This window comes from Mus musculus, chromosome 19 (assembly GCF_000001635.26).
Source record: "Mus musculus strain C57BL/6J chromosome 19, GRCm38.p6 C57BL/6J".
Classification (NCBI taxonomy): Eukaryota; Metazoa; Chordata; class Mammalia; order Rodentia; family Muridae; genus Mus; species Mus musculus.
This window is the reverse complement of record NC_000085.6, coordinates 53711070-53734281: the sequence shown is the minus strand read 5'-3', so window position 1 is coordinate 53734281 and position 23212 is coordinate 53711070. Positions and strand designations below refer to the sequence as shown.

The 23212-nt window shown below is 46.3% G+C and overlaps 1 protein-coding gene across 3 annotated transcripts in view, besides 1 other annotated feature; it reads right to left on the bottom strand.

The window, feature by feature from the left end:
* Rbm20 (RNA binding motif protein 20) overlaps nucleotides 1-23212 on the bottom strand; it is a 206095-nt gene that overhangs the window by 132802 nt on the left and 50081 nt on the right. Inside the window, exon 1 of one of the 3 annotated variants that reach the window (XM_011247372.2) lies at nucleotides 7222-7679. The exons of the other annotated variants lie outside the window; for them this stretch is intronic. Within the exon in view, the coding sequence (XP_011245674.1) occupies nucleotides 7222-7226 (5 nt within the window). The 5' untranslated portion in view covers nucleotides 7227-7679. Of the gene's footprint in view, nucleotides 1-7221; nucleotides 7680-23212 lie in introns of those variants that run through there. 3 annotated transcript variants of the gene reach the window in all.
* Nucleotides 16836-18713: an enhancer, noted in NCBI's record as "VISTA enhancer mm64". NCBI's record gives its function as "enhancer in: heart[6/6]" and the evidence as "EXISTENCE:transgenic organism evidence [ECO:0001131][PMID:17130149]".

Sequence of the window (23212 nt, the reverse complement as noted above, 5' to 3'; positions counted from 1 at the left end):
CCAGATATCCCTCATGGGGCAAATGGGTAACCAGCTGAATTATAGTCTGCCTCCCAAGTGCTGGGATTAAAGGTGTGCGCCACCACGCCCGGCCAGTTGAATTATATGTACTCTGTGGAAAACCAATACACAAGTTAAAAGAATGAACTCTGACAGATCACCCAACAACTTGGGTAAGTAAATTCAGGAACTTGGGCTGCATAAAGAAATTAACCCCGTGAGAAGCTAGCTCAGTCAGTAAAGTGCTAGCCACCCACACATGGGAACCTGGCTGCAGTCCACAGGGCCTACATGAGTGGTACGTGGATCGGTGGTATGAGCTTGTTGTGATCCAGTGCTGGAGACACAGAATCAGGGGGTCACCTGCCTAGGCGAATTGGGGGACAATTCTGCCTCAAGCAACAAGGCAGACAGACCTGAGGAATGACACTCAAAGTTGACCTCTGGCCTCCATGTATACACACAGGCATGCACGCCTACATACATGCAAATACACACATACGTGCACGAGTACACATGCAAATGCTAACCCCCAAAGCTTACATAACTATATTACTCCATTTGTGTAACATTTGAGAGGTGGATATCAGACTAATCATTGTCAGGGACTTGGTTGCGGGGTGGAGAGAGGTGCCCACGGTTACAGAAGGGTGACAGGGGTGGACTCTAGTGATACAGAAATGGGAAGCATCTTGAATGGAGAGGGGAAACACGAACCCACACATGTGATAAAAGTATACAGGACTAAATACAAATGCACAAACAAATGTGTGTGGTCCTGGAGTAGGGTGAGCAGATTATACATGTGCTGATCTTGTAATGCTATACTTCAGCTTTGCAATAAGCCATCATGGGGAGGGGCTGTATAAATGATATATATACATCAGAACTCTATATAACGTCAATATACAACTACCTCAACAACAACAAAATACAATTAGACCTTAAGAACTAAGCCAAAAACAACAACAAATTATCTCAAACTCCTAAGATTATTTTTGAGACAGGATCTCTGTAGCCCAGGCTAGCCTCCAACTTGTTTTGAGGCTTAGGACGACCTCACACATGATCCTCTGCTTCCTCCTCGCCAAGGCAGGGTTACAGGCATGCAACAGTGAGTCCACAGCAACAGTGAGTCCACAGCCGGAGCTTCGTAGATAGTAAGCAATTACTCTACTCACTGGGCTACATTGCTGGCCCAAGATTTATTTATTAAACAACTCTTTCATGATGCTTACTAATGCCAGGAACCATGTTAAGTGCTTAAGTGCTGACTTACTGCTTGCTAACACCATCCGGGGTGTGTACTGTTACTGCTCTTTCTGCCTGTCTTGGTCAGGGTTTCTATTCCTACACAAACATCATGACCAAGAAGCAAGTTGGGGAGGAAAGGGTTTATTCGGCTTACATTTCCATACTGCTGTTCATCACCAAAGGAAGTCAGGACTAGAACTCAAGCAGGTCAGGAAGCAGGAGCTGATGCAGAGGCCATGGAGGGATGTTCTTTACTGGCTTGCTTCCCCTGGCTTGCTCAGCCTGCTCTCTTATAGAACCAAGACTACCAGCCCAGAGCTGGTCCCACCCACAAGGGGCCTTACCCACTTGATCACTAATTGAGAAAATGCCTTACAGTTGGATCTCATGGAGGCATTTCCTCAACTGAAGCTCCTTTCTCTGTGATAGCTCCAGCTGTGTCAAGTTGACACAAAACCAGCCAGGACACTGCCGCCCGCCCACACCAAGGGTCGACGGTGAAGGGATGATGGGATCCCGACACAGGGAGCTGGGTCCTTGAACTCTCCCTCCTGTGAGGTCTCCAGCTCACCTTGAAGATGGACAGATGGATAAGCATGCTTAGGAGAACAACAAGACAAATCCTTCCCACAATAGACAAAGGCAACTGAAAACCCTCCATGCTCCCAGCTTTAAGGGAAGCAACCACAATGACTAGATTCTCAGGGGAAAACCTCCCAGTCAGTGGGAGATGAATCCTTTGAGCACTTTAACAGAGATTGGAAACCAGAGGGAAGAGCTAGACACGCTTAGGGGCACGCTTCAGAGGGAAGGGCTAAGGAGCCACAAAAAGCAAATGTGTCTGGGGATGGATAGGAGGGAAGGCTGAGGCTGGCTGAAACAAAACCACATAATTGCATCATGCTTAGTACAGACGCCCCAGGCCTGCAGCTCTTTGACTCCGTAGGCCTGGGACCTCTTCTCTCCCAGGGGTAAATTCCATCTGCCTTAGCAGCCTCAATCCCGCAGGCTCTTGCAAATGTTTGCCTTGCTGACGCGGGCTCTGGAGACTGAACCCAGAGCTGCGGTGGCATTCCAGGATAGGCCTGTGGTGAGGCAGCCTGACTCACAAGATTTTCAGATTATCAATAGGGAAGGCAGGAATGTCATGGCCTGTGTACATGGGCAGGAGGACATTCATCAAAAAGACAGCTGTCATGAAATCACTGCCTCCCTTTCCCGCTGAAGTGGGGCGGCACCAGTGTGTGTGTGTGTGTGTGTGTGTGTGTGTGTGTGTGTGTGTGTAGGCCTGTGTGTGGACACGCACACGCAAATATGGAAGAAAAAAAAATCATTTCCCAAAACAGGACCAAGGAGGCCTAGAATCAACCATTCAAAGGACAGAACACGTCCAAGCAGAGGGACACTGTGCCTTAGTCCTAATACTGAGAGCCCCGGTTCCCACTGTTCCCACTGAGTAATTGATGGGACCAGCACATCACTTATGGTCCAGGCTGATACAAGGCGCCAGTGGTATGTTTGGAGAGTCTGTCTTCACTGGTTTCCATGGAAATAACCTGTAGAGTTCTCAGTGGAATCCTGCCTGGGCAGTTGAGGAAAATTAAGTCTACCTGGGAACTCTGTGCTGGAGAAAGGTTGTAGGAAAGAATTCTCCATAGCCTGTGGCTGTGAGAAGACACCTTTCGGGGTTCAGTCGGAAGTAGCGAGAAGGAAACAGGAGTCTCAATTCACCATATCATAGCCCCAAATAATTCAGGTCTCCGCAATGGGTTTTGTCGAGAAAGGACATTTTCTGGACTGGTGAGAGGTCACTTGCCACCAAACTTGATAACCTGACTTCTGTCCCTGAAACCCTCATGGTAAAATGAGAGAACCCAGTCTTCAAACTTCTCCTCTAACTTCTATCTATACACACGGTGTTGCACGCACAAGCACGCACGCACGCGCGCACACACACACACACACACACACACACACACACAAAATGAAACAGAGTCCTTGCCACAGGTCTGAAAACATTCACCCCCAGAGTAGGTAGAATTTTTGTTGCCTACCGGAAGGAGCAATCCCAACTTATTTCTTGCTTTGGTTTCTGATGTCTCTGCGCCCTCAGGCCCCGTGTCACTCACTGTCTGTGAAGAAAAGGCTCCAGGCATGAAAACCAAAGGTAGACAGTCTCTGAGCCCCTTAGACATTGTGGAGCCTACAAACCAAGCCAGGGGCATCTGCCTCCAGTCATCCCATTAAGTAAATGTCAGACATCCCTCTAATCCACAGACTGCCAGTTTTCTGATGGCAGCTAAACACATCTTCATGTTAATCCATTCAGCTCCCCCATAGTGGACTCTGAAGAATCATTTTATAGTTGCTAATGTCCACCTAACTTGCCCGAGGCAGACACTTGCATGAAACCTACTGTTCCTATCCGGTTCTTATCTACAGGGGAGACTTGGGGGTGGGGGAGTGTAGCTCCTGTAAACCTAGACAAGCTTGTCACCTGGAGTCTGGTGTTGATGACCCACCATGAACCAGATAAACCCAGTAAGGTAGGAGAAAAGAAGAAGGAACAAAATGGGTGGAGGGGTCAGAAGGGGAAGAGGAACGGGAAGCGGGTGTTTTTTAAATGTGCCTTTTGAAAAGAGAGGCCCTCCTGCTTTTCCGAATCCCACATTCTGCACCAGAAGCCACTGTGTGCTATATCTCCATCATCACTGGGCTCATCCGTGAGCCCCCCTGCCACATGGTGCATGGTGAAGGACCGATGGCTTCTTAGCATTGCCTGTGCATGACTTGGCTGGGCAAGACATATTTTGCATTAGCTTAGGTCCTGACATTCTATCATGTTCCCTGTCAAGACGCCAAGTCATTCTTGGAACCCTGCACACGGAGTGACATCTAACAGAACCCCAGCCGATGAGGTGGCTCTCTGCTGCCCCACCTGCAGGGCAGTGATCTGGCTGGCTGCTCTGCGAACAGAGGTTTACCAAGGAAAGGTCAGCAGCCTTGGCCAGCGTCTGCAGCGCTTTTGGAGGAGGCTGTGTTACAAGGCATGGTGGTGTTATTTGTAACCGAGTTGCTTTTAGCAATCAGTGTCACTGCGTCAGAAGCTAAAAGTGGGACGGAGCTAGGTGCCCAAGGCTCTCAATGGGGCATGGCAGAAGGCTGAGGGGAATGGCCATCAAAATGACACCTTCCTTTCCCAGCTCCGAGATGCCTTCGGTGACCCTTCCCCTGCCATCCCCTGACAGGGGTGCTCTGTCAGGCTGAAAGAGGAGAACTCTGGTGGCACCTTAGGTGACACTGTCTGGGATGCCTGTGGCCGGACAAGCGTGTGTCAGTGCCTTCCTCGTAGGGTATCAGCTCTCTTGTAGGGATACTAGGTTCTCGGGGACACGCGGGCTTCCCATCGGCCCCCTGTGGAGGGCACCTGGCAGGAAGGGGCTGGGACTCCTCTGACTCTGACTACCCTCCGCTGGCCTCCCCTGAAGCCTCCTTACTCCAGGTCCATGGCCTGTGATGACTGGGGCCTGCTGCATGCTCAGAGCTGTGTGGAGCATCAGGAAATGAATTTAAGAAATAAAAAGCAAGAGCTTCCCAGAGGCCACGCAATCTCTAGTTTAAAAAAAAAATAGACCTTTGGGGCTGGAGGTATGGCTCAGTGGTGAAGAGCACTAACTACTCTTTGACAGGACCCAGGTTCAATTCCCATCACCCTTCACAACAGTCTGAAACGCCAAGTCCTGGGGATCTGACGTTCTCTTCTGGTCTCGGTGGACACCAGGTATGGACACACATGCAGAAATACCTGATACGCATTTTGAAAACACAAAAATTGAAATTAAAAACGGAATTTTTTTTTTTTTGTCCTGCCATGTAAGTGGATGTGTGGCTTGGGATGGACTGGCGGTGTGGATGTGCCAATAGGAAGTCAAAGGTGTCATTTAGCGAGAGAGGCAGGGGCTGGTGAGCGGAAGCCTCCTAGGAGATGGGGTATGAGGCAAGGCTTGAGGAAAGGATCTGTGATGGTTGTAAGAACCCAGGTCAGCTCAGGGGCCAGGCCACGGGCAGCGTGGTGGCTCCGAGGGGTCAGAAGTGACTGACAGAGGAGGACTGTACCATACTCTGGCTGCGTGCACAGCAGCCTCATGAGCAATGCCCCAGCTCTCCTGTCTGTGAACAGCAGGCAGGTGCCTGCACTGCAGGGGGTGGGAGGGTCTGGCCTCATGTAGCTCAGGCTGGCACCAAACTCTGTAGGTAGCCAAGGGTGATCTTGAACTCCTGATCCTCCTGCCTCTACCTCCCAAAGGCTGTGATTACTGATGTCTACAACCACGTAAGGTTTCTGCAGTGCTGGGAATCAAATCTAGGGCCCAGCACATGCTAGGTATACATTCTATCAACCCAGCCGCATCCCCGGCCCCATGCCAGACAATCTGAATGTTTTATGAAACTCCCAATTTTTAAATGTTGGCCATGTTCTTTTTTAAAAATATACTTTGTGGGCCAAGGAAATCACATAAATGAAAGCCATACTCCATCTGCTGGCAAGCTTTGGCTCTGAGGATAAGAAAATTTGGGTTCAGAAAACCTATAGGTGGGGCTGGAGAGATGGCTCAGCGGTTATGAGCACTGATTGCTCTTCCCGAGGTCCTGAGTTAAATTCCCAGCAACCACATGGTGGCTCACAACCATCTGTAATGGGATCCGATGCCATCTTCTGCTGTGTCTGAAGACAGTGACAGTGTCCCCACATATATGAAATAAATATGGCCAGAGAGAGCGAGCCTGGGGGGTGGGGGTGGGGAGCCTATAGACTAAAAAGACTCCAGCAAAAGTAATTTATGGTTATGGAGGTGAGTGGAACCAGATGGCTGCAGACAGGAAGGTTTCACATTTGAACCTAACAGTGTTTGCAAGGGTGAAGACGTACGTAAACATTCCTCAAGATGGATACTGTATGCAGTATGAGTGTGACTCAGTGAAAAAAGGAAACAAGACAGGAAGAGATGGCTCAGCAGTCAAGGGCACTGGCTACTTTTCCATTCACAACACCCAAGGGCAGCTCACAGCCACCTCCAACTCCATGTCCTGAGGATCCAGTGCTCTTCTCTGACCTTCCTGGGCATCGGGAGATGAACAGGCATACACGCAGGCAAAACAGCTACATACATAAAATAATTTTTAAAGTAAACTAGAGAGCCCCACCTCTGTGGCTGAAGAAAGCACTTTAATTAATAAAGTCCTCTGTTCCCTTCTGTCGGCATCCTGCTGCCCCCCTGACTGCCCTCCAAGACACCGTCCAGGCTAAGCGCTTTCTCCTTGGAGCCTTTCCCAACCACCACCCCAGCCATGTGTGCCCTTGGCCCATCTAGATCCTCCCAGATGTAGCATTGTGAGCGCCTCTTTCTCTCTCAGCCACTCACAGGGTGACTCTCCCTGTATGCCTCCCTCAGAGCTCTAACCTTGGGGACAGGGTGCCCACAGCCCAGACCTACACAAGGCAGTCAGTCATTCAACACACACCTGAACGGCTCCTTGTGCAATCAGTAATTGAAGGATGCCTCTCGCCTTTCACCACACCTATTTCCCTAGAGGTGACTAAGCAAAGAATTTAGAAACCTGAGACTGGGCGTGGCCAAAGGAGGAGCTTAAGTTTGGTTGAAAAGGCCCACCTGCAGGGAATATTTATCAACTAAGTATTTTAAGTCTGACTGATTCTCCTGCAACCAGCTGCAGGACATCCCACAGATGATGAGCAGTAGGTGTGCATGCGTGTGCACACGTGTGTGCACGTGCATGATTCCTAGATTATTTCTCTGGCCCAAAATACTCCAAGTCAATGGTGCCCAAGCTTCAACAGGCATCAGAATCCCCAAAAGGCTTGTTGAAACATGCTTGGGCCCACCTTACAGACTGGGCAAGTACGTCGGGGAGAAGGGCCCTAGAGTTTGCCTTCCAACTACCTACCCCATGCCATAGCTGCTGCTGTTCCCAGGATCCGCTGTCAATGGCACTGGCCAGGCATGCGCATGCTCTGGAAGCACAGAGCATCACGGTGCAGTCGCCTTGGCACACTTGACAAACTCACTAGATCGTGCCCAGTGCACAGCCACATGAACGGTGCAGACAGACTTACAGCCAACAGTTGTACTCTCACCTTTGCTTACCAGAAAAGGAATTGCTACCTCTGAGTGCCCTTCACGGGATTTGCTGTTGAAGCAGAAAAACGACACCCACTTTCGGTCACTCCCCAACAGTCACATGGTCTCAGGTTCAAACACATGACTCTGAGAGTAAAGATTTTTAAATCCCTGTCCATCCGTGAACTTGTCCACTTCTCCATACGGCTCTGGTTAAATGGGCCATTAGCTGGGTTCTTCCTTTAATAGATTCCCCTACTTCCTTCAACCACAAGAGGTCTCCATTATGGGTTCCAGCCTCTGTACTAGGTCGGGGGCTAGTGAACTTTCTCAGCGACTAAGCCAGCCAAAGGGTCTCTCTAGCAGCGTCAGAGGGTGGAGGCAGCCTTCCAGCAGACAGGCTAGCACGCTGCTCTGAAATAGCAGCCCTCGCTGTCCCTGGCAGGAGGTGCACTCTGACGTATTCAGTTACGAGCGAATGCCTGGACATTAAATCTAAATGGCCCATGGTATGGAATGCCCGGGCAGTGTGCGCTTGGATTATTTATGCCTCCGCACCTGTGGAGGCTGAGATCTAATTATTTATTTCATGCTAAGTTTCCAACCTTGCTGCAGAGCAAGAGAGCATGTGAGTCAAACTACAGGCAACTATGGGACATCACTCAGCAGGAGTCAGAAAACTTAAGGACTTCAGTACCCAGGATGCCACCTTTCTTCTTGCTGTCTAAGGATGTCCTAATGAAATTCAATCCTGTGTGGAGAAGTTTTAAAACCCTTGAAATAACAACACCTGAAAGACCACATCTGTGATCTTTCCATTAGAGTGCAGCCCAGGAGGTGGAGGTACAAGGTCTGGACCACAGATGTCTGGTCTTTTTTTGGGGGGGAGATGGAAAGGGGGGCAAGGTTTCTCTATGTAACCCTGGCTGTACTGGATCTTGCTCTGTAAACCAGTCTGGCCTCGAACTCACAGAGATCCACAGTTCCTCTGCCTCCCAAGTGCTGAGAGCAAAAGCGCGTTGCCCCCACCACCTGGATATTTGCTGATCTTTCTTGGCGCACATCTGCCTTCCTGTGGAAGGCCAATGGCTCAGGGTGCTACTCCTTCCCAACATGGCTAACAGTGTGCTTCAAAATCATTACAACTCCCAAGTTAACCCCGTCAGCTTTTTGTGTGACTTCATAAGGCATGTTTTCCCACACTGAAATGCTTCCTTATGGTGAAAGTCAGTGCAAGGATGTCAATAAGCCCGTGGTTCAAAAACTACCATTTTAACCCAGTCTCTCACCCACTGATCACTTGAGTAGAGCTACTAAGAATTTAAACCTCTTCACTCCCCTCCTCTGCACAATTCCTTCCCTGAGTTAACTAGAGTCCAGCCTCCTGCTCTGGTAAGAGAGACGAATTCCTACTTCGTCTTAGATTCTTCTCTAGAGAGAGTGGTCAGTTTTCATATACAGTTTTAGAAAATTCCCAAGGCCCCGGCAAATATTTACCAACAGCTTCACTACGGCCCCCAAAAGAAGGTTATTTAAGCTCCCAACCTAAGGGCCATGCTAACCCAGCTAAGCAGCTGTACCCAAGGATGGATTGGCCTTAGTAATGGGAGCAGGGGGAACACGCTCCAACCTCAAATGGGATATCAGGACTATGTTCTTGGAGGATTAAGGTTCCTGCTTAGGTATGGTCTCGGTCCGTGGTTCTCCCAAAGTGCAAGATGTTGCGTGCTTTGTGTGAGACTATTCTAGATCATGGGAATCCCTATGATTACTGAAGAGCTTGTCTCATGACAGGGATACTCCATAAATACTGGCTACCATAAAACACCTGCCCGAGGACCAGCAGGAGGGGAACCCATGAATCTCCTCCCACACAGGTGCGTCTGCCCCGTCCTAACTCTCTGACCCAGTTACCGATGAGAAACTTGAGAAATTGAAACCTGAGCCAAATATATCACTGGTTCATTCTGTCGGACAGACTTAAGTAGGTTAAACACCACATGAAAACCAAGCCAGTTTACCAAACGTAAGGCTACCTATCCATCGACAACGACGGTTTACCAACAACTTCACGGGGGCCCTGTAATCTAAACTATGTCATTGGCATGTTAAAACAGTTCATATGTAGTCTAATAAATTCATATGCACTCTCTCATTTTAATATGGCAAGGACAGAATATATATCAATGATATATGTAGTTTGATAAATATATATAGTTTGACAAATTTACATATACTCTCCCATTTTAATATGGCAAGAATAGAATATATTAATGACAATATATGTAGTTTAATAAATTTATATGTGCATTCCCACTTCATATGACAAGAATATAATATATTAATGTTAATATATGTAAGCGAAATCTTCATATTCCTTGATATATTCTTGAGATAAATATGCCATTTAAAATGAGTATCATTCTTAGACAAGAAAGTAATTCAGTAAAACGAAGAAGAGTAGCTAACCTACCAACCCTGCAGTTTTAAAATGGTCGTGCTTGGGTCATGCTCAGTGGAAGAGCAGTTGCCTAGCATGTGCAAGGCCCTAAGTCCCATCACCAGCACTCAACAGGTAAATAATGTCAAAGGCCATGTCCATGCTCATGCTGGAGATGGGGAAAGTGCCTAGAAACACACAGTGCCATGGGAAGGCATAAACTAGGAAAGCACTATGACAGATAAGGCAATGGAATCAACTTTCTCCCAGTGAAAGGAGCCGTTTAGCTGGAGAGGCCCGCTGGTGTGTTCTACGGAGCTTTTTTTTTTTTTTTTTTTTTTTAAAGATTTATTTATTTATTATATGTAAGTACACTGTAGCTGTCTTCAGACACTCCAGAAGAGGACGTCAGATCTTGTTACGGATGGTTGTGAGCCACCATGTGGTTGCTGGGATTTGAACTCCTGACCTTTGGAAGAGCAGTCGGGTGCTCTTACCCACTGAGCCATCTCACCAGCCCCCTCTACGGAGCTTTTAAAGAACCCAAACCCTTCCTGAAGTGCTCTGCAAACCAGAAAAGGCTAGAGAAGCCCTTCCTGTTCTCTGAGGACAACAATCCTAATATTAAGATCAGAAAAGACACTAGGAGCCGGGCGTGGTGGCACACGCCTTTAATCCCAGCACTTGGGAGGCAGAGGCAGGTGGATTTCTGAGTTCGAGGCCAGCCTGGTCTACAGAGTGAGTTCCAGGACAGCCAGAGCTACACAGAGAAACCCTGTCTCGAAAAAACCAAAAAAAAAAAAAAAAAAAAAAAAAGAAAAGACACTAGGAGGAAAGAAAACTACACAGCAAACGGTCTTTGCGTACAAATGATGTAAAGACCATCACCAGAAGGCTTGGAGACAGAACTTGACAATGTAGTAAGGACGTGCACCCCATGTCCGTCCTGGTTCATATCAACTGTCAGCTTAGCAGGATATAGAGTCACCTTGAAAACCAATCTCTGCACGTGTCTGCAGGTTTACTGGGTTACAGAAACTGAAGTTGGAAGACCCTAACTGTGCAGCACCCTTCCCAGGCTGGGTGCCGTGTGACCACATGACCTCTGGTTTCTGACACCAGGTCATCCTGACTGTGACAGACTTTGTCCCTTCACACTATGTCAAAACAAACCCTTCTTCCCTCCCCTGGGTTGCTTCTTTTCAGGAATTCTGTTACAGCAACATGACAAATGAAACTTAGTCCCCAAATGCAAGGGTGGGCCAAGATTTTAGAAATCAATAAATGGAACCACAGTACATTAACAACACAAGGAGAGTAACACAGTCATTCGCTCGATGCATGAAGAAGTATGTGGCAACACTCCAACCCCTGTTCACGATTAAAAATGAAAACTCAATACACTGGGATAGAATGAACCTTCTCAACAGAATAAATGTCTATGAGAAGCCCAAGGCTAATGCATACCTAACATCAAAGACTTAAAAGATTTAAAGACAACCAAGATTGAAACACTTTTCCCCAGTGTCAGGAGCAAAGCAAGGATGCCATCTCTACTGCATTTGGCTAGAGATTCTAACCAAAGGAATGAGGCAAGAAAAGAAAAACCATTTAAATTGAAATTTAAGAAGTAAATTTTTTCTCACAGATGATATGATGTTACATGTAAGGAGATTTAAATGTATTTCTTTGTGTGTCTGTCTGTCTGTCTGCCTCTGCTACCTCCCTTCTGTCCTTTCTGAACTTTTATAGTTAATAAACAAATAGTCATGTTGTAAAACATAAAATATTTTTTATTCAATGTAATCTTATCAAAATGGAATTCTTTCAAAAGTAGGAAAAAATATCCCCAAATTCACACAGGCTCTCAAAAGACAAATAGCAAAAATAATCTCCAAAAATAAGGACAAGGCTGGAAAGCCCACACTGCCCGATTTTGAAATTATCTACAAGTTGCAGTAACCAGAGGTGGCATACTGGCATAAAGACAAACATAAACACCAATAGACTAGAACACACAGCCCATAAAAGGAAACGCATGCTCACACGGTTAATTAATTTTCAACAAGTGTCTCAAAAAGACCATTCGATGAGAAAAGAAAAGTCTTGTTGATGAATCATACTGGAAAATCTGTAAGGTCAGAGAGATGGCTCGGCAGCTAAGAACACTGGCTGCTCTTTCAGAGGACCCAGCTTCCATTCCCAGCACCCACATGATGGCTCACAACTATCTGTAACTTCAGTTTCAGGGGATCCAACACCTTCTCTGGCCTCTACAGATTCCAGGTACACACATGGCACATGTATATATGTGTAGGCAAAACACCCAAACACAGAACAAAGAGAAAAAAGAAAATTTGGATACCCACATGCAAACAAATGGACCATTACTTTATACACTATACAAGAACACATACATGTGGGCCCAGAGAGATGGCTCAGCAGTGAAGCCTGCTTTCTGCTCTTCCAGAGAACCTGAGTACAGTTCTCAGTACCCACGTCTGGCAGCTTGTAACTGACTCAAGTCCGGCTCCAGGGCATCCCACACCCTCTTCTAACATCCTGCAAACATGACATTGCCTCACACAGACACATAAACAAATAGAAATAAATATCAAAAGCCTAAACCACAGAACTGAGTTGTGTGAGAAGGAATAGTGCCAGGTCTCTGACATATGGCCCTAGAGTGCAAGGCAAAGGAAGACACCGGTAAATAGAACACCCTCAAGATAAAAACTAGTCTGCAGCAAAGAACATCATCAAGACAGTGAAAGGAGGGGCCAGAGAGATGTCTCAGCGGTTAAGAGCACTGACTGCTCCTCCGAAGGTACTGAGTTCAAATCCAGCAACCACATGGTGGCTCACAACCATCTGTAATGAGATCTGACTCCCTCTTCTGGAATGTCTGAAGGCAGCTACAATGTACTTACAGATGATAAATAAGTAAATCTTAAAAAGACAGTGAAAGGATAATCCCTAGACTGGGAGGAAATACATACAAACCACATCTATCTGATAATGGGTACACCTCCAGGATAGACCAAAGAAATCCTACAACTCAGCAATTTAAAAACAACCAAATCCAAAAGTAGGCAAAGGTCATGACAGGCATCTCTCCAAAGATACACGAGAGGCATTTAATGAAACATGTTAAAAGGTGCTCATTGTCATTAGCTGTTAGAGCAATGCAAACCAAAGCCGCTGTTGTCGCTTCACACCCACCATGGTGGCTGCTGTCACAGTGTTGACACTTCACACCCATGATGATGGCCACTGAACTTCATAGAGTTGCTTTCTTTGGTGCTGTGATAGGACACCTGATGAGCAATTTCAGGGAGGAAGGGTTTCTGTGGGCTCGTGGTTTAAAGGGACACAGTCCATCGTGGTCCGGAAGGCACAGTGGCAAGCAGGCTTTATGGCCACAGAGTATGCAGTTGAGACTCCTCTCAGTAGAACAGGAAGCAGAGACAGGACGAGAAGTGAGGTCAGGGGGTAGGGGTCCTGGCTAAAACCTCAAGGCCTGTCGTTTAGCAATCCGGTTCTAGTCAGGTCCTGCCTCCCAAAGATCCCACAAATTTCCCAAAATAGCATCAGTAGATGAGAACTAAATTGTCAAATGAGAGTCCTTGGGCAGGGGCGGGGTGGGGGTGGGGGTAATTCCATATTTAAACAGTTCTAGCTGTAACAAAAGCAAGCAAAGTAAGTACTTTTGGAGGAATTCGAGATTCAGGAAGTAGATGATCATCACACATTCAAGCCGGCCTGGAGACTCTGTCTCAAAAAAAAAAAGCAAAACACAAGTCATGTGTAGGAAGAGCCATCAGAGGAACAGCTCATTTCTCAGTGGAGATTTTGAAAGCCAGAATCTTTCTTATTTCAAACCACAGGCATCTCTCCTGGAGGTCCAGGGCTGCACCAATGTAAGCCCGTCTCCAGGAAACCTCACAGAGAATCAATCCCACCAGGTCAGTCTTCAAACAGCCTTTCCTTTCAACTCAAACTTTACTGCCAAATTATCCCCTTCAAAAGTGAACACAAAGACTGCCCTCCCTCCGCGCTCTCTGGACTTGCGCACTACAGATAAGGCCCAGTAGCCAGAATCAAAGGGCTCCCAAAGAAAATAAGCTTCAGATTTTTAATATGTTAAATTTCCAAACGTTATCACTTCAAAGATTTCCCCCCCTCTCCTGCTGCATTTAGGTCTTGTGCTTGGGACACAGAGAGAACACACAGGGGCTTCTGGGAACTTAGTTTTCTTTTTTCTTAAAATTTTTAATTGACACACAATCCATTTGTGCTACATATGGGGTGAAGCACCACAGCTTAATCCACATATATGATACGCAATCATCAAACCAGGGTCATTCATGTTTTAATTCCTCAAACACTATCAGTTCTGGGTATTTCTGTGAGTGGTGGTGTTTTTAACCCAAGAGCTAGGCAAACATCCATTTCTGCACCTTTCTCTGGGGGTCCTAAACCTCGATCCCACACCTTTACGGTAGCAATCCTATCATTAAAGCCATGCATCTTAACAGGGAAGACACCGCTCCTGTAAACTGCATCATAAAGTCACTTGCCCATAATTTCACAGTGCCCGTGATGGAGTGACCTGCCTAAAGTCTCAGTGCATTACTGGGGAAGAGTGGAGACTCTCAGCTCAGCCTTGGGTCTGTTACTCAAAAATATGAAACTTCTATTTCCAATGCTCACTCTACAGTGTGTTCCTAGTCACTGGCAAACCTTGTAACACCATCTCGCTGGAGCTAATACAAAACATTTTTTTGCTCATTTAGATTTATTTTTCCCATGAAATTACTCAACTGAGGTCTGGATCAGATATCTCCATTTAATCTAGTGGAACTGCACGTCTCTCTAATACTGTGTAAAACCACCATTGGCCATAAATATGATTAGAGTGTTCTGTCGCATCACCCGACTTAATCAATCTGCTATAAATACCTCACGGATGATTTGAGGCACATCGAATGGGCTCATTGCTTTAAAAAGAAAATAAAATCAACTCTCTGGGGGAACTCTGACATCTAAAATATGGAAAGAGAGACAGGGTTTGGACTGTACATTTTTAATTGATTGTACATTTTTAATGTCCCCCTGCTCCCTGCCCCTCACCCCCCATCCCCCGACCCCATCCCCACCCGTCAGCACCACTGGGCTCAGCTTTTCCTTTGATACTGTGGTACTAGAAACACATACTCTTAACGTTTACTAATGAACATGATTTGATTTTTTTTTTTTTAAGAATAAATGACCAGGGCTGGAGAGATGGCTCAGCAGTTAGAAGCACCGACTGCTCTTCCAGAGATCCGGCAACCACGTGGTGGCTCACAACCATCTGTAATGGGATCTGATGCCCTTTTCTAGTGTGTCTGAAGACAGTGACGGTGTACTCACATATATAAAATAAATAAATTTAAAAGATAAATAAATAAATAAACAGGAAAGATCAAACAGTAGCAACAACAACAAGAGTATACAGTTGGGTGCAAGCAGGAAATTCCAAGTGCAAAAACCTAAGCCTATCAGATCAGGAAGGAAACGTGCATAAGAATGAGAGGGTCACATTGTGTTAAATGAAAGAAACCAGATTCAGAGAAGCGGACCTGTGGGAGGAGAAAGGGGCCTAACAGGAATGGGGAGAGGGAGAGGGGAAGGAGATACACAGGACATGAAAATGGAGAGGGGAGGGGATACACGGGACATGTATAGAAGGAAGAGTGCTATTTGGAAAGAGTCAGCAAGATTGGGGAGGAGGTAAAAGGGAGGGCAAATAAAACAAACTACAACATCATATGTGCATGAAATATCATAAAATCCATCTATGTGTATGCTAACTAAACAATAACATAAAAATCAGAGGTTCTTAATTCAACCTCAGAGTATGAACCCTGAACATAGTGTACTAAAATATGTGTGTGTGTATCTATGTGAGTGTGTGTATCTGTGTGAGTGTGTGTATCTGTGTGAGTGTGTGTGTGTGTGTGTATCTGTCTGTGTGTGTGTATCTGTGTGTGTGTATCTGTGTGTGTGAGTGTGTGTGTGTGTCTGTGTGTGTATCTGTGTGAGTGTGTGTGAGAGTGTGTGCGTGTGTGTATCTGTGTGTGTCTGTGTGTGTGTATATGTGTGAGTGTGTGTATGTGTATCTGTGTGTGTGTATCTGTATGAGTGTGTGTGAGTGTGTGTATGTGTATCTGTGTGTGTGTATCTGTATGAGTGTGTGTGAGTGTGTGTATGTGTATCTGTGTGTGTGTATCTGTATGAGTGTGTGTATGTGTATATCTGTGAGTGTGTATCTGTGTGAGTGTGTGTGTGTATGTGTATCTGTGTGTGTGTGTGTGTGTGTGTGTGTGTGTGTGTGTGTGAATCATAACCTTAAGCAAAGAAGTGAGAGGAAATGCCACTGGTTACTAAAAAGAAAAATGAACAGAAGAAAGTGAGATGTGGACATGACAGCCCTAATTTCTATCATAGATTTTACCGATACACTGTACAGTGGACCTTCCCCATAGGCCCGTGAGGCAGGTAATGGACCTGCCCCATTCATTCTGCAGAAGAGAAAAGAATGCTAGTTAAAGCCCCCAAACTAGTAAACACATAAGCAAAGGGCTGGGGAGGAAGCTCTGTGCTAGATCCGTGCCTAACACACAAAGGCTCTGGGTTCAGTCCTCAGAGCTGCAAACAAGCAGTTGATCATTAAGTTTGGCAATGGATACGTCATGCCTAACACTAGCAAGCAAAATTCAATCCCAAGCCTGGCAACCAATCAATAGGCATAGCTCAGGGCTGGAGTTCCTGTCTAACAGGCGCAAGGCCCTGGGTTCAGTCCTCAGCTCCGGCAGCGGACAAACAAGGACATCATTTGGGCTGAGGACAGTGTGGCATCACAAGAACAGTGTGGTGTCACGAGGACAGGGTGGCGTCACAGGGCTGGGCCTGTACAGAGCATTTAGGTCTGTAGTGACAAGGTACCAGTGGGGATTTGCACAAGGTGCAAAGGTAGTACTGGTGAGAATCTCAATGGTCGCTCGGCCCGCAGTTCTTCCTGCACACAGCTGTATCATTGTGTTTTTAAAACAAAGACTCTCTAAAGCATTATGCAAATGTGACACTTAGAGAGTGAGGTTTAACTAATGCTTAATGCAACACTCAAAAATCTTGCCCTTGACCCTAAATTGATCGCATTAGCTTTATCCCACCTCCCAGGACCCAAGGCTGTGTCATCTCTCTCTATGATTTCACATTTTCCTTTGTAAGCACCAACAGCCCTCATGAGAGCCGGGCGTGGTGGTGCACGCTTTTAATCCCAGCACTTGGGAGGCAGAGGCAGGTGGATTTCTGAGTTTGAGGCCAGTCTGGTCGACAGAGTGAGTTCCAGGACAGCCAGGGCTACACAGAAATACCTTGTCTCAAAAAAACAAACAAAACAAACAAACAAAAAAAGCCCTCATGAGTAAAGTGCCCTGCACCCAAAGCCTTCTAAGTCTGAAGCTATCTGATCCTCTCAGGGTTTCTTCTAGCTTCTTCCCCTCCTGTAAGGAACTACTAATGACTTACAAACAAAAATGGCAAGACAAAAAAAAAAAATACATTCCATTGTACCCCTCCTATCTAGGTGTTTAAATGCCAGCGCTATCTTCCAGCCACCTCGTGATCGCTCTAAACTACATAGCTGTCAACAAAAGGACAGAAAACCAGAAAGTCCTGGTTGACTTGACTTGACAGAACACAGATTTGTCACCAGTTAAAAATAGATCCCCCACCACTCAGAAGGGCACAGGACAGCTTTCAACCCTATCTCTGTGGCCTCCAGCAGTTCGGGGAAACACATCAGGCACTTCATGGAGTGAACGGACAACTAGATAGTCTTTCACAATAACTCCATTTCAATGTGCTCACCAAGGACGAGGTGACAATGAACCCGTGAGGTTGCTTATGAAAATGCTCACATCCAAAGTGATCATAACCATCAGAAAGGACGATAAAGGCCCACACAGCAATGTTCCCAAAGCAACAGCTGCTCCAGCTGTCTTATTTCAGAAGTGGGCAGTGCCACGCAGCCTACCAATGAGCCAACTCCACTCTGCCCTTCAGGTGGGCTGCCGACCCTGACATAAGGCTGTTCGGAATATAGTCACTTCTCAAGAGGTTGATATCCTGGCACTTAGCTCGGAGGCAGAATGTCTGCCTAGTACAAAGACACCTTAGGTTTGAGTCCCACCATAGCCCCCACCCCTAAGAAAATGATTGAAAAAAAAAAAGAAAAAAAATGTAAAGACCACTATAACCATCCAGAGATTTTGTTGTTGGTGATGGTTGTTTAGAGATGCAGTTTCCTGTATCCCAGGATGGTCTAAAACTTATTATGGCCTAAGATCCACCATAAGTGTTTGCTTGCACCTCCTAAGTGCTGGGGCCATGGGCGTATATCCCCCATGCTTAGTTCTTAATGTGCCTAGAACCTGGAACTTTGTGCATTGGGGTGAGTATTCTATCAACCAACATACACCCCTAGCATCAGTTAGATTTTTGTGCCAACAGCTCCTTGTTTGTCTTACCCACATATTTGAGCATAGGGGATTGTTCTCAAGGCCCCAAGGCACAAGAGAACTACACCTGATGCAAGCGCACGACTCTATCATGTGAAAACCGCTAGTGAAATAAGTGCCTTGTGACAGGCTGCCTTCTCTGTTGCAACTTTTTAAGTATTAACTGATCGATCATCCTTCTCACCCAACTCTAATGAACAAGATGAGTGAGCTCTGTGGAGAGGCCATTTTAGCAATCCAAATGTGGTTTCTCATTCCTAGAGAGAACCAGTCTGTGTGCCCACAATGCTTTGCACACTGCCATGTTTAGTGACTAAGGAGAGTACCCATTAAACAGCTCTTTACAAGAGTTTGAGTCATGTGTGAGGACAAAGTGAAGCTCTCCAAACTCTCTGTGTTGGTTATGTCTGTTTGGAGTTTGCCATCTTCATATACAGATGAGCATGCAACCCTGACGGTGCCGAGGATAGCAAGTTCTTGCCTGTCTTTTCCTTAAATGATACTGTAGCACCACTATTTGCAAAGGTCTCTCTCTAAAAGCCAAATAAATTTACTCACACACTCAACAAAGAGATAATTAATTCAAATCTTTCAAAGTGAAAAATCTAATCCTGTCATTGGATATAGGCTGTGTCTTCACTTTTCTTGCTTGCCTGACCATAAACTTATGTAAAAGCATTTTTCTAAAATTGTATAAAAAGCTAGCAAAGCAGAGTATCTGTGCTCTCTGGATGTTCACAGAACCGTCCTCCCAATCCCTATAGTTATTTACTTACTTATTTATGTATTAAATGAATTGTTTAAAGTATCTTTACATCACTTCTCGGCCTTTTGGCTAAGATCAAGTGTAAAGTCTCTCTACAGAGCCCCGGCTATCCTGAAGCTTGCTATGTAGACCAGGCTAGTCTCAGACTCACAGAGATTCTCCTGCCTCTGTCTCCCCAGTGCTGCCATTAAAGACATGTGCCACATAGTACGTGCTTTAAGTTTCTGGAGCATTTGAAGTTTCTCCTCTTTTAGAAAATGAGCTTGCCATACTCAGTTTCCACAACAGGGGAAGGTGCTCCAAGTCCTGATTGTCCTTCCAACTGAGACAAATCATTTAAACAAGTGGAGCATACAAGGACAATGAGAGGTGCTGAAGGAAGGACCCGCTTAAAGAAGCAGACCAACTTGAATACTCCTGAAGAGCAGGAAAAAGAGGAGAATGGGCTCATTGTCTGAAGGACAGATTCAAGCCCTACAGAATTAACAGCTATCCTCTAAACCTCTCTCTGCAACAAGATTAATGAAACTCAAGGCCATCTCCACCCACCCTCATATTAACATTGTATGAGGCACAACAGTGGGTCAGCTCACACATCCATCCAGTGCTTTGAGCTGAAAAGAAAGACTGCCTTTTGCCATTAATAGTTATGTTTTTCCTGTGCTAGAATGGACCCCAGCATCCTGCATCTGCTAGGCAAGTACTCTAACATTCAGCAACAAACCCAGCCTTTGTTACTAAAGATCTGAACCTGAAATGCAGATTTATCATACCTAATGCATCAGATGCTGAAACTCGATAAAGGCAACTGTGAAGCCTAGAGGGTGGTTAAGAATTAGATGAGATGCCGGGCATAGTGGTGCATGTCTTTGTTGCCAGCACTCTAGAGGCAACCTGGTCTACATAGAGAGTTCCAGGCCAGACAGGCCCTATTGTTGAGAACCTGTCTCAAAATCAAAATTAGATGAGACCAAAACTTCAGGCTCTGTGATCAGCATTGACCAAAATGATAGGACCCAAATCACGCCGATACAAGTCACACCAAAACAAGTCACACCAATACAAGTCACACTGATACAAGTCAGGGACAGATAAATAAGTTGGAGAGGGAGGGTGTTTTCTTCTCACCAAAAGATCTCAACTAGTAAACATGGGAGGAATGAGCGCCCCAGCAATCCATCACAGCAGTGGTAACTGACTCCACAAAGGACTGCTAAAATTAGCAGGTGAAAAAGTTTGAAAGACACAGCTCATTTGCATAATCCTATATATCACCCTGGAAATTATTTTCAATTCTAAAGGAAAAATAGTAACTTTGAACTTCTGCAGCTGACACTTCCTTAATCACACCCAGGGCACAGATGCATGAGGGGGACACGTTTCATATTAACACACACACACTAGACAAACACAAACCCAGGAAGCATTGTTAACGGAGGCTGGAAAGCCACAGCCTAAAGACTAAACCTGAGCCTTTGCCCGTTTTCAGAAACAATGTCATCCTGGGACACAGCCCTGTCATTCATCCAAATCTTATCTGAGGCTGCTACAGGGAAGGCGAATGGCTGCAACAGAGACCACATGGCCTAGGAAGCCTGAGCCGCTTATCTGGCCCTTGATAGAAAACGTTGGCTGAGCCCTAGGGTATAAAATAACAAGTCAGTCTTTTGAAAAGTACTAAGGTCACAAAGAGAAGGAAAGATTGAGAAGTTGTTACACAGTGGATATGTAACAACCCAAAATCAGATAGGATCCTGAATTATATCCCGAAATAGGAAAAAAAAAAAAAAGACCTGTGCTGGTGAGGTGGCTCAGTGGTTAGGGCCACAGGCCACCAAGCCTGACCATCTGCATTCAATTCCCAGAGTCCACACGGTGCAAACAGAGAACTGAGTATTGCAATTATCCACTAATCTCCACCTGTGCTCTAGCCCTCTTGTATGTTTCACACACACACACACACACACACACACACACACACACACAGAGGACGGGAGAGAGAGTGAGTGAGAGTGTTAAATAAATGTGTTTACAAAGGAAAACAAAGGCTGAGAGGTTTTCTGTGTGATCAACATTCCACTCTTGGTTTTCCATAAATGTATCTAGCTTATATAAGATATGGATGCTTGAGACACTAAAGTGGAAAGTATATAGGAACTTTATGGAGTGTTTGGGATTTTTTTTTCAAGTTTTCTGTGATCTAAAGCTATTTCAAAGTAAAAAGTTAAAAAACCCGCTGTGATAAGCTCTCAGCATGCGCTGAGCTGGGCAGCTGCAGCTGTCCTCTCCTGACCACCAATCCCTAGGATTCATGTTCATGGGGCTTAAAAGCAACTGTAAAAATAATTCCAGCGTCGGCAGCACTTCAGGCCGACCCTGGAGGCAGGCAGGAATGGCGAGCACCATCCCTGGCTTCAACTAGCACTGCCTTTTGATCACATTGCAGCTGGGGACCCCTGCATGGACTCCTATGGTGGCAAGTCTCTCCCAAGCCATCCCTTGAGAGCTAAAGATAAGTGGAGATGTTCTTGGGAGTCTTAGGAAGGGAGATCTGGGCAGACTCTGTGGTAGAGGACATCAAATCTGACAGCAGAGGGAGACAGTGTGTCCTTGGGATTCAGGGCCAGTTCTGTCACCAGCTTCCTAAGCAGTCCTGACAAGGGAGTGAAATGTCCTCAGCTACATATCACTTCATTGCTCAAAGGCTGTCACAGTATGGTCATCGGTGCATGGAGAGAGAAGGTGGCCATGACTCTCTCCTATCAAGCAGGTACTCACAGAGCAGAGGCATGGCACCCCAACTCAATATCTTTCATACAAAAAGATGGAAAGAATCGGACCCCTGGGTGTGGTGCTTACATGGTAAGCATTGCTGCTCCTCGCCTTGCAAGCAGGAAGCCTGGGCTCCGATCTCTGGCACCGCCAAACTGGGAATGGAGACACAATCCTAGCATTTAGGAGAATAGAAGGTACATGAGTTCCAAGTTATTCTAAGCAATAGGGCTATAGTTTGAGGCTAGCCTGGGCTGCATAAGGCCCTAACTCAAAGGAGGGCGGGAGGAGGTTACAGAGCTTGAATTTGAGGAGTGGGAAGAGGAGAGGTATTTTGTAAGCTCTTGTAAGCAAACGCTGAGCAAGTCACCTCTTCAGAGGAGCCCACCTCCTTCAGCCACAGGATCACCTCTTCCTGAAAGTGGCAGAGCTGGGGTCAAGTAGGTCCAGCCACACTGAGCTGAGCCATGCTTGCTCTCCCCAGCACCCCCCCCCCCAGCATCCATCCTTCCATTCCCAGGTGCCATGGGCAGTGTGTAGGAGCCCAGGCTGGTTTGCTGCGAATGTCACTCCCAGGGTTGGCCAAACACCCTTGGCAGGTTCTGATTCACAGCTGACTGTGAGACTCTGAGAGACCCAGGCTATCCATCATGCAGACTCTCAGAGCAGAACAGAGGAGGCTCCTGGCCCCCTTTGCATGGCCTGAGCTCCTCCTCCGGATTTGAAAGCCACACCCCAGGGATGAGGAAGAACCTGGCAGCGGACAGTGGCCTCTGGAGACAGAAAAGGAGGCATTTTATGAATGAGCCATTTAGACAGGAAATCACCCAACAGGGCTTCCCGGGCGGACCCATTCCACCCCACTCTGTAAATTCCTTCATCACATCTGCTTGGAAGGAGGTGACACACCCTAAAAGCAAACCCACCGCCCACTCCCTGGCTCCTGCCCCCATCGAGGACATTTAGGGGTTGTGCCAAGCAAACTAATCCTAATTGCTTCCCTCCAGAGCAGCCTGTGTGACAACAGGTGCCAGCTGACAGACCATGACTCCAAGTTTGTGGCTTTCGTTGTTTTTAAATTAGCTTAAGTAATTGTTTTCAAGTCATTTTGCCCTTCCTCGGAAGCTCAGATGAGGAGGTGAGAGGCACCAATGCTAATCTAGAGACGGAACAGTCCTCTGCCACCTGTGGCACCAGAGGACATGAGCTGTGAGTGACAATAGCCAGATGATCCACTCTGGGCCATCTGCACCATGCTGATCTGCCTGAATGG